We start from the raw sequence: 13,406 nt of genomic DNA on the forward strand, positions 1-13,406 counted from the left end.
TGGGCCGTAATATTCCAATGTATGTTACCTGCATGAAGGCCTGAATTTTGGAGGACGCTTGACTCCAATCATCTGGAGAGTTGGTGGGGAACGCTATCCCCCGACTATGACAGACCTGTTGCTATTTTATGCTAAATAACATTAATTGACAGCAGGTGAGAGTCTGACTGGCTGGTATCTGCCTTGTAGAGCTTCCAGCCAATCAGATTGGCCAACAGTTCATCCAGGCGCAGCGCTGCAGTGGCTGGAGGAGGCACTACAGCAATGCACCTGGGATTTAGTGCAATGGGGCTGAAGGGAAGTTGAGAAGGTGGGGCTCTCATGAATAACCTCAGCCGTTACGGGAATTGAACACACGCTATTGGCGTCACTCTGCATCACAAACCAGCTGTCCAGCCAATTGAACTAACCAACTCCCCAAGAACTGACTCTCCCAAGGTGGATGCTGGCACAGACATAATGGGCTGAAGGGCCTCTTTTTGTGCTGTAAAGCTCAATAACTCTGGCATACTGTGATTCCTGATATATTTAGCCTGCAGAATCATAGAATTATAAGGAAGGAGAAGGAGGTCATTTAGCCCATCAAGTCTCTGAAAAAGCATCCCACACCAATCCCCATCAATCCTCCTAACATACACATCTTGGGACTCCAAGGGGCAATTTAACATGGCCAATCCAGCTAAACTACACATCTTTGGAGTGTGGGAGGAGACGCGAGCACCCGGAAGAAACCACGGGTGAATGTGCAAACTCCACATAGACTGTCACCCAAGGCCAGAGTCAAATCTGGGTGCCTGGTGCTGTGAGGCAGCAGTTCTAACCTCTGTGCCACCGTGAAGATGGAACCTTTCAAACATAACGGGAGAAAAGTCTTTTCCAGGGTGGCTAAGGAATGATAAATCCCTTTAGTTGTTGTCACCTTAGCTTTTGTATTATTTGATGATTTCCGCATTACGTCTGTCTTGGAGAACAGATCTTACCTGCCAACAGAGGAAGAGATGTCCTGAAGGTGTGACGAGAGATGGGACTTTCCACGTTTGTGCAGTTCAGCTGGAATTCCGCCCTTGCCACCTGCCTTTCTGCTTGCCAAGCAACTACTTGATACTCAAGCAAGAAACGAGGGAAATTCAACATGTTTGCTACGACTCTCACCAACTTTTACAGATGCATCATAAAAAGCATTCTTTCGGGTTGTATCACCATTTAGTATGGCTCCTGCTCTGCCCAAGACCATAAGAAACTACAAAGGGTCATCAACGTAGCCCAATCCATCAGGCAAACCAGCCTCCCATCCATTGACTCTGTCTACACTTCCCGCTGCCTCAGAAAAGCAACCAGCCATCTTTAAGGACCCCACGCACCCCGGACATTCCCCCTTCCACCTTCTTCCATCGGGAAGAAGACATGAAAGTCCGGTGGAGGCTGCTTCTGATGCCTGTGGCGATACAGCACCCGCTGCCCTTTGCCCCTTACCCACTCCAATTCAGCTGTGATCCATGCTAAGTGGCAGCCAGCATAAATTCAATTGGACGTGAGTGGGAAAGGCATTCATCTCCGCTTCAGGTTTCCTCAACGAGTGTCTCCATCAAGGGTGAAATTCTACCTGATGGTCATTCTAAGAACAGGATGAGGAGAGGATTCACCAGGTGAGGATCATGATCACACAACAAGATAAGTCACAAGATATGTACATCAGTATTTGATTTGATTTATTATTGTCACATTATTAACATACAGTGAAAATTATTGTTTCTTGCATGCTATACAGACAAAGGATACTGTTCGTAGAGGAGGAAACAAGAGAGCGCAGAATGTAATGTTACAGTCATAGCTAGGATGTAAAGAAAGATCAACTTCCAACTCAAAAGTCTGACAGCAGCAGGGAAGAAGCTGTTTTTGAGTCAGTTGGTACATAACCTCAGAATTTTGAATCTTTCTCCAGATGGAAGAAGGTGTAAGAGAGTCTGCCCAGAGTGCTTGGGATCCTTGATTATGCTGGCTGTTTTTCTGAGGCATCGGATATTGTAGACAGAGTCAATGGATGGGAGGCTGGTTTGAGGAATGGACTGGGCTTCATTCAGGACCCTTTGTAGTTTCTTGCAGTCTTGGGCAGAGCAGGAGCCATAACAAGCTGTGATACAACCAGAAAGAATGCTTTCTATGGTGCATCTGTATAAGTTAGTGAAAGTTATAGCAGACATGCCAAATTTTCTTAGTTTCTGAGAAAGTAGAGGCGTTGGTAGGTTTCATAATGGCTTCAGCAGAATGTTGGTGATCTGGACACCTAGAAATCGTGACCATTTTCACTTGGTTCCTGTTACTGTAGACAGGGGCATGTCCACCACTACGCTTCCTGTAGTCGATGACTATCTCCTTCGTTTTGTTGACATTGAGGGAGAGATTTTTCTTGTTGCAGCAGTCCACCAGAATCTCCATCTCTTTTCTATACTCTGTCCATTCAGCAAACTTGAAAACTGAGTTGGAGGGGAATTTGGCCACACAGTCATAGGTGTATAAGGAGTATAGTAAGGGGCTGAGGTCGCATCCTTGTGGGGCATCGGTGTTGAGGATGGCAGTGGAGGAAGTTTTGTTGCCTATCCTTACTTGAGTATCCTTACTTGGATATCCTTACCTGGACTGACTTGATTTTGGAGGCTAGAAAATGGTACACCAGCCAGTGAAACCGTGCAATGTGAATGGGAATTTCAGCAGCAGACGAGAGGCAGCAGTGATGCACTTGGACGATATTACGCAGATGGCAATGAACAGCTGGCGCTCTCGCACATTTATCTATAAATGGATGGTATAGAAGATTGACAAGGGGAATGTTTATTGAAATGAGAGCCAAGAATTGCGATTGGGACAGAATAGATCAAATGATTAATATTGTAAATATTTTCCACACAGAATTATTGGCTTTGGCCACTGGCTACTCCAATTCCTGTGACATTCAAGGACATGTTATCACATCTGTTTTCACTGCCAAACTTACCACACATTTTCCATCCTTTGCACGTGACCTTCACTTGCAAGGTTAATAAAGTTTTGTATAAAAGGGTTTAATCCACTGTGTCTGTAGAGTAAAGCTGAACACTGCTGGGAGGGGGATTTGCTGGGAGTGATTGGGGAGGGTTTAAACTAATATGGTTAAGGGATGGGAACCTTTGCAAGGATTCAGATCAGGGGGATTTAAGAGGAAAAGACAGTAAGGAGTATAAGGAAAATGATAGGCAGAGAAATCAAGAGCCAGAGTCAGATAAGGACCGAGTAGAAATTAGTAGGGAAGGGAAAGGAAACATTAAAAGTGACCACCTTAAGGTTTTGTACCTGAATGGAGTATTCAAAACAAAATTGATGAATTAGTTGCACAGGTAGATGTAAAGGGGTGTAAATAATTAGCATTTTGTTTCTTAATACTACAGCACAAATGATGGACATGTGGCTCCAAGATGAGCGAGAATGGGGATTAAACATTGAGGGCTATTCAGTGTTTGGGAAGGACAAATGGAAAGGAAAAGGTGGTGGAGTATTGATTTGATAATCAAACCAATTAGGTTAATATTGATACGCTATTAGAACATAGAACATAGAACACTACAGCACAAACAGGCCCCTCGGCCCACGAGTTGCGCCGATCACATTAACACCTACCAATCTATAGACCTATCTATAACCCCCAATCCCATAAAACCCCATATACTCATCCAGAAGTCTTTTAAAAGACCCCAGCGAGTTCGCCTCCACCACCACTGACGGCAGCCGATTCCATTCACTCACCACCCTCTGAGTGAAAAACTTACCCCTAACATCACTTCTGTACTTTCCTCCCCGCACCTTAAACCTGTGTCCTCTCGTAGCGACAATTTCAACCCGGGGAAATAGCCTCTGAGAATCCACCCTATCTATTCCTCTCAACATTTTATAAACTTCTATCAGGTCGCCTCTCAACCTTCGTCTCTCCAGGGAAAAGAGACCCAGCTCCCTCAACCTAACTTCATAAGGCATGCCTCCCAGTCCAGGCAACATCCTTGTAAATCTCCTCTGTACCCTTTCAATAGCTTCTACGTCTTTCCTATAGTGAGGCGACCAGAACTGTGCACAGTACTCCAAATGAGGCCTGACAAGGGTTTTATAAAGTTGAGGAAAGATATTAGCATAGGTGATGTGGAGTCTGTTTGGGTCGAGTTAAGAACTACAAGGGACAAAAACTATTGGTGGGGGTGGTATCCAGACTACCAAAATGTTGGGAAAACATCGGACAGGAAATCAGACGTGTTAAAGGAACATCTGTGATCATGAATGGCTTTAATCTGCATATAGATTGGGAGAGTCAAATTAGCCACAGTACAACAGAGGGGGAGTTTCTGGAGTACACACAGGATGGTTTGCTGGAGCAACACATTGAGGAGCTGACAAGGGAGGAAGCCATCTTGGATTGGGTGTTGTGCAATGAGAAAGGATTAGTTTGCAATCTAATTGTGAGAGAACCCTTGGGGATGAGAGAGCATAATATGGTCGAATTCTTTGTTAAGATGGATAATGATGTAATTGATTCCGAGTCCTGAATCTCAATAAAAGTAACTATGATGGTATGAGGCATGAATTGGCCATGATAGACTGGGAAATATTACTGGAAGGAAAGACAGTGGCAGGCATTTAAAGAACGAAGAGGCGAACCCCAGAAGTTGCTTATTCCTGTTTGGCGCAAGATTGCTACGGGAATTGTGGCCAAACCACAGCTTACAAGGGAAATTAGAGATAGTATCAGATTCAAGGAAGAGATGTAAAAATTGGCAAGATAAAGCGATCGGCCTGAAGATTGGGAGCAATTCAAAATTCAGCAAAGGAGGGCCCGGGGTTGATTAAGAAGGGAAAAATGGAGTATGAAAGTAAGCTGGCAAAGAACACAAAAACTGACTGTAAAAGTTTCTGTAGATATGTAAAGAGAAAAAGATTAACAAAAATGAATGTAGGCCCCTTACAGCCAGAAATGGGATAATTCATAATGGGGAATAATGAAATGGCTGAGGAATTAAATTTGTACTTTCCTTCAGTCTTCACAAAAGAAAACATGAATAATGTGCCAGAAGTGCTGAGAGAAACATATTTTAGTGAAGGAAATCAGCACCAGGTTTTGGGGAAATTGATGGGATTGAAGGTGGCTGAATCTCCAGGTCCTGATAATCTTCATCCCAGAGTACTTAAGGAAGTGGTCCTGGAAATATTAGATCCATTATTGGCTATTTTCCAAAATTCTTTGGACTCTGGACTGGTTCCCACGGATTGGAGGGTAGCTAATGTCAGCCTGCTATTCAAAAAGGGAGGTAGAGAGAAAACAGGGAACTATGAACAGTGAGCCTAATGTCGGAAGTTGCTAAAGTCCACTATCAAGGATTTCATAATCTGGCATTTGGAAGGCAGTGTTATTATCAGACAAAGTCAGCATGGATTTACAAAAGGGAAATCATACTTAATGGAACTATTTGAATTTTTTGAGGATGTAACTGGTAGACTTGACCAAGAGAACCAGTGGATGTGATTTATTTAGACTTTCAGAAGTTTTTCGACAAAGTCTCACAGAACAGACTACTATGTAAAGTCAAAGCACATGGGATTGCAGGTAATGTCATGAGCAGGGTAGGAAGCTGGTTAGCAGATAGGAACCAAAGAGTTGGCCTAAATGGATTGTTTTCTGATTGGCACTCAGTGACTAGTGGGGTTCTGCAGGGATCTGTGCTAGAACCCCAACTGTTCACATTATATATTAATGATTTGAAAAAGGGAATTGCGTGCATTATCTCCAAATTTGCAGATGATACAAAATTGGGTGGAGGGTGAGCTGTGAGGAGGATGCAGAGACGTTTCAGTGCGATTTGGGCAGGTTGAGTGTGTGGGCATGCTTGGTAGATGCAATACAATGTTGATAAATGTGAGGTTATCCACTTTGATAGCAATAAAAAGAAGACACATTATTACTGGAATGTGTGTAGGTTGAGGGAAGAGGATAGTCAACGTTACCTTGGAGTCCTCATGCATCAGTCGCTGAAAGTAAGCAGGCAGTAAAGAAGTCAAATGGTATATTTGCCTTCATAGCGAGAGGATTTGACTAGAGGAATATAGATGCTTTACAGCAATTGTATAGGGTGTTGGCGAGGCCATAACTATAAAATTGTGTGCAGTTTTGGTGTCCTTATCTGAGGAAGGATGTCCTTGCTGCAGAGGGAATACAGCGAAGGTTTACCAGGCTGATTCCTGGGATGGCAGGTCTGTCATATGATGAGAGGCTAAGTCAGTTAGGATTATATTCACTGGAATTTAAAAGAGTGAGAGGGGATCTCATAGAAACTTATAAAGTTCGAACAGGGTTAGACAGGGTAGATTCAGAAAGAACGTTCCTGATGGTGGGGGAATCCAGAACTAGAGGCCATAGTTTGAAGATGAGGGGTAAACCTTTTAGAACTGAGGTGAGGAGAAATTTCTTCACCCAGAGAGTGGTGAATGTGTGGAATTCACTACCACAGAAAGTAGTTGAGGCAAAACGTTGTGTGATTGCAAGAAGAAAATAGATATAGCTCTTGGGGCTAAAGGGATCAAGGGATATGGGGGGAAGGAAGCATCAGGATGTTGAATTTGATGATCAGCTGTGATCAAGATCAATGGCGGAGCAGGCTCAATGGGCCTCCTGCTTCTACTTTCTATGTTTCTAAGTTACTGTACAGGAGAAAATCACATCAAGGGTTTGTCCAGAATAAAAGTGCACAAAACTAAGTTTTAAAATAATCATCAGTGGACTGTTTTCCGGACTTGGGATCATTTATCCCACTTAGGGATAAATGGTAATGCTACAAAATTTCAATGGAGGGATGTTGTAAGTGGACATAGTTAGAAGATCCTCCTCCTCTTTGTCTTTCGAGTGACAAACAATGTTGGGGTTTGGGAACAGCGATAGGATTCATTCTGGATTTCTTTTCGAAAGGGTAACCACCTTGCACTATGAAGCTCTACCTTCCTATGGCTTCTGCTTTATTCACTCCTCATGGTAAAGTACTCCACGTCCCACAGACATTCTGCATGCAGAGACTTCTGACATCAATGGTCAGGTGCTCTTTCCTAGGGTAGGAAAAATCAAGTACTAGGGGATATAAGTTTAAGGTGCATGGGGAAATGTTTAGAGGAGATGTGCGAGGCAAGTTTTTTACACAGAAAGTGGTGAATGTTTGGAACGCGCTGCCCGGGGAGGTGGTGGGAGCGGGTATGACTGCTGCATTTAAGGGGCAACTAGAGGAATACATGAATAGGATGGGAATGGAAGGATACGGACTCCGTTAGTGCATATGGATATAGTTTAGGCAGGCATCATGATCAGCGCAGACTTGGAAAGCCAAAGGGTCTGTTCCTGTGCCATACTGTTCTTTGTTCTTTGTATCAATGCTCAGGTAATTTTCAATTCACACTTCCCACCTAATTCCCCAACCAAAGAAAATCATCTTTTCCTCATCATCCTACCGATTATGCTGTTATATGTCAACAGTTTACAACAGTTCTTATTAATTCAGACCTTTCCTGTTGTGTCAGCCCAGGTTCAGATGGTAGCGCCCTTGCTTTTAATCAGAGGGTGGTGAGTTCAAATCTGACTCCAGGAATTGAACACAAAAATAAAGGCTGGCACTTAAAAGCAAGAGAAGGGTGTTGGTGCATTGTCAGAGGAGTCAATGTTGAAAGTAAGCACCCTGTCTACCTTCTCAAGTGGCTATAAACAATTATATAGCACTACTACAAGGAAAAGCAAGGAGGTTTGGTGTTCTGGCCAATGCTCATGTCCTTAACCAACCTCAGAAAAGCACACACCTTGTCATTATCACATTGTAGTGTGTGGGAGCAAATTGGCTGCTGTGTTCCCTAAAGGGACCACTCAAAGGGTTGAGGTGGATGATCTGTGGTTGTGAAGTGTGCCGTCTAAATTCAGGTGTTTCTTTTCTCCTTAACTCTCCATCTTATCTTAGCTACATTGTCTTTGACTTATCCCCTCGCCATGCCCATTCTTTGCACCCATGAGGAGGGACACGGTGTCACAGTTGTTGGCATTATTGCCTCACAGGGACCCGAGTTCAATTCCGGCCTCAGGTCACTGTGCGGAGTCTGCACATTCCCCCCGTGTCTAGGTGGGTTTTCTCTAAGTGCTCCAGCTTCCTCCCACAGTCCAAAGATTAGGGGGATTAGCCATGCTAAATTGCCCCTTAGTGTCCAAACGTATAAGTTAGATAGGTTGGCCAGGCTAAGTTGCCCCTTAATGTCCAAAGATGTATAGATTAGGTGGATTGACCCTGCTAAATTGCCCCAGTGTCCAAAGATATGTAGGTTAGATGGATTGGCCATGCTAAATTGCCCCTTCGTGTCCCAAGATGTGTAGGTTAGAGGACTGGTCATGATAAAGTATCCCTTAGTGTCCGAAGATATGTAGGTTAGGGGGGGATTAGTCATTCTAAATTGTCCCAAAGAGCGGACTTTTCTCATCCTGCCTACCAAGGGAGGCAGTGGCCTAGTGGTATTATTATTACATTATTAATCCAGAAACTCAACCAATGTTCTGGGGACCCAGATTTTAATCCCACCACTGCAGATGGTGGAATTTGAATTCAATAAAAAAAATCTGGAATTAAGAATCTACTGATGACCATGAAACCATTGTCGATTGTCAGAAAAACTCATCTGGTTCACTAACATCCTTTAGGGAAGGAAATCTGCCATCCTTACCTGGTCTGGCCTATATGTGACTCCAGAGGCACAACAATGTGGTTGACTCTTAACTCTGAATGAGAGCAATTAGGGATGAGCAATAAATGCTGACCAGCCAGCGATGCCTATGTCCCACGAATGAATAAAAAAAACACGGGAATCATAATGGGCGGGACACGGGCCATGCAAAGGTCCATTGACCTCCGATGGGATTTTCCAACCTTGGGGAGAGTGCGGCCATAAAATCCATAGTATTCACAGATGTGTGAATTAGGTGGGATGGCCGTGCTATATCTGTGTGGTCATGGAGGTGGGATGGGTGGTGGTCTGGATAGGGTGCTCTTTTGGGAGAGACAGTGTGGACCTGATGGGCTGAATGGCCTCTTTCTGCCCTGCCTGGATGCTGTTCCATGAGAGTCATGAACCAATGGGGACCAAGGAAAGGGGGTGGGAGGAGCCAATCAGCTCACTGAGGAGGCCGGATCTGCTTTGGTCGATGAATGGGCGAGGCCATCCTTTGTGACGTAGGAAGGGGCGGGGTCACGGATTGGGACGGGGGGGGCGCGCCCGGGAGCGGGCTCGCTGATTGGCTCAGAAAGTTCTGCCGGAGTTCCAACAAAGTTTTGGCTGCGGCTGAAAGTTTTGCGGGAAAAGCGCTGGCGGAGCGGCTTTAACCTGGCAGCTGTGTGTGTCTATCTGTACACCCCAGCTGTGTGTCTATCTATACAGCCCAGGTCTGACTGTGTGTCCCTGCTCTCTCTCTCTGTATATCCATACACCCCGGCTCTGTGTGTGTGTGTGTGTGTCTATCTATACAGCCCAGCTTTCTCTCTCTGTGACCCTCCAAGCTCTGTGTCCATATCTCTCTCCCTGGCCCTCCCAGCTCTCTGTCTATCCATACACCCCGGCTCTGTGTGTCTATCTAATACAGCCCAGCACTCTCTCTCTCTCTCTCTCCCCCTGTCCCATTCTGTCTGACCCTCCCAGCTCTGTGTCCATATCTCTCTCCCTGTCCCTGCCAGCCCTCCCTCTCTCTGTCCCCCCCTCCCAGCTCTCTCTATCTCTGTGCCCCAGCCCGCCTCCAGGGATGGTGGACAACGTGTACCGAACCCGCTCCCTCGGGGTGGGGGCTGTGGGCTTGCCGGACCAGTACGCGGATGGCAAAGCGGCTAAGGTCTGGCAGCTCTACATCGGTGACACCCGCAGCCGGACGGATGAATACCGGAACGCCGTGATCCAGCTCCTGCGCCAGCACAATTGCCAGCGGATCCTGGATGTGGCGTGTGGCACCGGGTAGGGGCAACTGCATCAAAGCCACCTTTGCTTTCCTTCCGCAGGATTGAGATGTAGACAGCCTTCTCTTTAAAAGGACAATCCTGAGAGTTGTAAACAGTGTCAGGTTACAGGTGCAATCAGAGGGAAATTGGTACACGTAATACCCCTGCCATTCAATGCAACAGGAATACAAGCAGAAAATTGCTGGATAAAACTCAGCAGGTCTGGCATCTCTAAAGAGAGAAACAAGACTACTAACTCCAACAGCTAGCCTGGGGAGCTTTCACACCTTTGTACCTCGCTCAGGCTGATGTGAGGCTAACTTATCTTTGATGGGCTGTGGTTACAGCAGACATTGATTTCCATATGGAATCAGCTACCTAAGAAAGGCCAATTGTTTACCAATCTGTTTGTGTGGTGGCTGCCCCAGTCTCTCTGTGTGAAGGATATAAACCCCCACAGCCCATATAGAAGTGGAGCGGGTGTGGTGGGTCTGTTTGTTGATCACTGATGATTGAAAATTATTTTAAAGGGGCACTTTCATAGAATATCGTCTGGCCATTGGGCCCGTTGTGTCTGCACTGGTTCACCAAACCAATCGTAGAATACCTACAGGAGGCCATTCAGCCCATCAAGCCCGCACTGACAGCAATGCTGCCCAGTTCCCAGTAACCTCATGTATTTACTCTGCTCCTTGATAGTAAAGGGCAATTCAGCAAGGCCAATCTGCCTATCTTTGGAGTGTGGGAGGAAACCAGAGCACCCAGAAGAAACCTACGCAGACATGGGTAGAATGTGCAAACTCTACGTGACCCAAGCTGGGAATTGAACCTGTGTCCTTGGTGCGAACCACCATGCTGCCAAATATCATGGTCTAATGCCATTGCCCAGCCTTTCCCTCATACCTCTGCACATTATTTCTATGTAAGAAGTCTGACAACACCCGGTTTAAGTCCAACCAATTTATTTGGACTTAAACCTGGTGTTGTCAGACTTCTTACAGTGTTTACCTCAGTCCAATGCTGGCATTTCCACATCATTATTTCTATTCCAATGCTCTCTCTAAAACTTCAGTTGAACCTGCCTTAACCACGCTGCCAGACCCAAACCACTCGCTGTGCGAAAATGTATTTTCTTTCAACATTTTTGCTTCTTTTGCAAAGCACTTTAAATCTGTGCCCTCTCGCTCTTGGTTCTTTAATGAAGGGGAGCACTTTCTCTCCTATCTGTCCAGCCTCCTCATTATTTTGAACATCTCTATCCTCTTAGCTTCCTTCTCTCCAAGGAGAACAGTCCCAACCTCTCTAATCTATCTTCATATCTGAAGTTTCTCATCCCTGGAATCATTTTTGTAAATTTCTTCTGCACTCTGCCCAATGCATTCATATCCTTCCTACAGTGTGGCACCCTGAACTGCACAAATATGGGCAGCACGGTAGCACAGTGGTTAGCACTGCTGCTTCACAGCTCCAGGGACCTGGGTTCGATTCCCAGCTTGGGTCACTGTTTGTGTGGAGTTTGCACATTCTCTTCGTGTCTGCGTGGGTTTCCTCCGGGTGCTCTGGTTCCTTCCCACAGTCCAAAGACGTGTGGGTTAGGTTGATTGGCCATGCTAAAGTTGTCCCTTAGTGTCCTGACATGCATAGGTTAAAGGGATTAATGGGTAAGATATGTAGGGGGATGGGGGTAGGGCCTGGGTGGGATTGTGGTCGGTGCAGACTTGATGGGCCGAATGGCCTCTTTCTGTACTTACGTTTCTATGATTCTATGAAATATTTCACCTGAGGTCTAATTCGTGTTGTTGGAGGGAATGAATGAACTGAGTCTTCCGAGATCGTATGGAACTTCAACATAATTTTTTTTTGTTTACTTTATTCCAATCCAATCAAATCAAATCAAATCCAATTCAGAGCCCCAACAAGTTGGGACATTCCCGATCCAAGCTGACGAGATAGGGCTCTCACCTCCTGTCTTGGGCTCAATCTACATGACCCAAGCTGATTGGAGTAGGTGTAGCTCCTCCTCCAAGGCTTGATCTAATTTGCTTCTTAGCCCAAAGGCCCAGATGCCACTTTAAAAAATTGCTTCAGATGAAGCAGAAATGTAACCTAATGACTTCAACCAAGTGCAGCATGTCAATACTACACTTGATCTTAGCCAAAAGGCCGAGAATGGCTTTTTTTTTTAACATGCATAAGGGAAAGCAGAGCTTGTAGCTGTACCTGCAGCTTGCTTCTGAGCTACTCTGCTAATTACAGCTTCTTGGACATTCTTATACTATTTCATGTTACAAAGCACCACGTTTTGATTAGGTCATCATATTGTTACTTTAAATTTGTTGATGTTCTGTTTGGATGATGTTACACAGATGCATTGCCTTTTGTGCTTTATCTTTAATCATTTTTTTGAACATATCCTGTCTGTCTTTTTTGATTTGATTTATTTTTGTCATGTATTAACATACAGTGAAACATATTGTTTCTTGCGCACTATACAGACAAAGCATACTGTTTGTAGAGAAGGAAATGAGAGCGTGCAGAATGTAATGTTACAGCCATAGCTAGGGTGGAAAGGAAGATAAACTTAATGCGAGGTAGGTCCATTCAAAAGTCTGATGGCAGCAGGGAAAAGCTATTCTTGAGTAGATTGGTACGTGACTTCTGAAGGAAATGGCAGAGGTGATAGTGGATGCCTTAGTGATTATTTTCCAAACCTCGCTGGATTCCGGGGAAGTGCCGGAAGATTGGAAAACGGCTAATGTTATGCCGCTGTTTAAAAAGGGTAGCAGGCAAAAGGCAGGGAATTATAGGCCGGTTAGTTTAACGTCTATTGTAGGAAAAATGCTTGAATCCGTCATCAAAGAAGAAATAGCGAGGCATCTTAAGAAGAATTGTTTGATAGAGCAGACACAGCATGGATTTGTTAAGGGGAAGTCGTGTCTGATGAATTTATTGGAATTCTATGAGGATGTGTCTAGTGTGGTGGACGGAGGGGAACCGGTGGATGTGGTGTTTCTCGATTTTCAGAAGGCGTTTGATAAGGTGCCGCACAAAAGGTTGTTACAGAAGGTTAGGGGGCATGGAGTTGGGGGTAAGGTGTTAGCGTGGATAGAGGATTGGTTGTCTAATAGGAGGCAGAGAGTAGGTGTCAATGGGTGCTATTCGGATTGGCGGTTGGTGACTAGTGGAGTGCCTCAGGGATCGGTGCTGGGGCCTCAGCTATTTACCATTTATATAGATGATCTGGAGGAGGGAGTTGAGTGTAGGGTGTCGAAATTTGCTGATGACACAAAGATAAGTGGAAAAGCAAATTGTGCGGAGGGTGTGGAAAGTCTGCAGAGGGACCTAGATAGGTTGAGCGAGTGGGCGAGGACCTGGCAGATGGAATACAATGTT

General features: G+C 45.1%; 1 protein-coding gene across 1 annotated transcript in view; it reads left to right on the forward strand.

Moving 5' to 3' along the window:
• Positions 1–9,686: 9,686 nt before the first annotated feature.
• The window catches only part of gnmt (glycine N-methyltransferase), a 60,785-nt gene continuing 57,065 nt past the window's right edge, over positions 9,687–13,406 (forward strand). The window contains exon 1 of the mRNA XM_080193402.1: positions 9,687–10,029. Coding sequence (XP_080049528.1) covers positions 9,824–10,029 — 206 coding nt within the window. The 5' untranslated portion in view covers positions 9,687–9,823. The remainder of the gene's footprint in view (positions 10,030–13,406) is intronic.

This window comes from Carcharhinus amblyrhynchos, chromosome 7, assembly GCF_965287045.1.
Source record: "Carcharhinus amblyrhynchos chromosome 7, sCarAmb.v2.hapA, whole genome shotgun sequence".
Taxonomy (NCBI): Eukaryota; Metazoa; Chordata; class Chondrichthyes; order Carcharhiniformes; family Carcharhinidae; genus Carcharhinus; species Carcharhinus amblyrhynchos.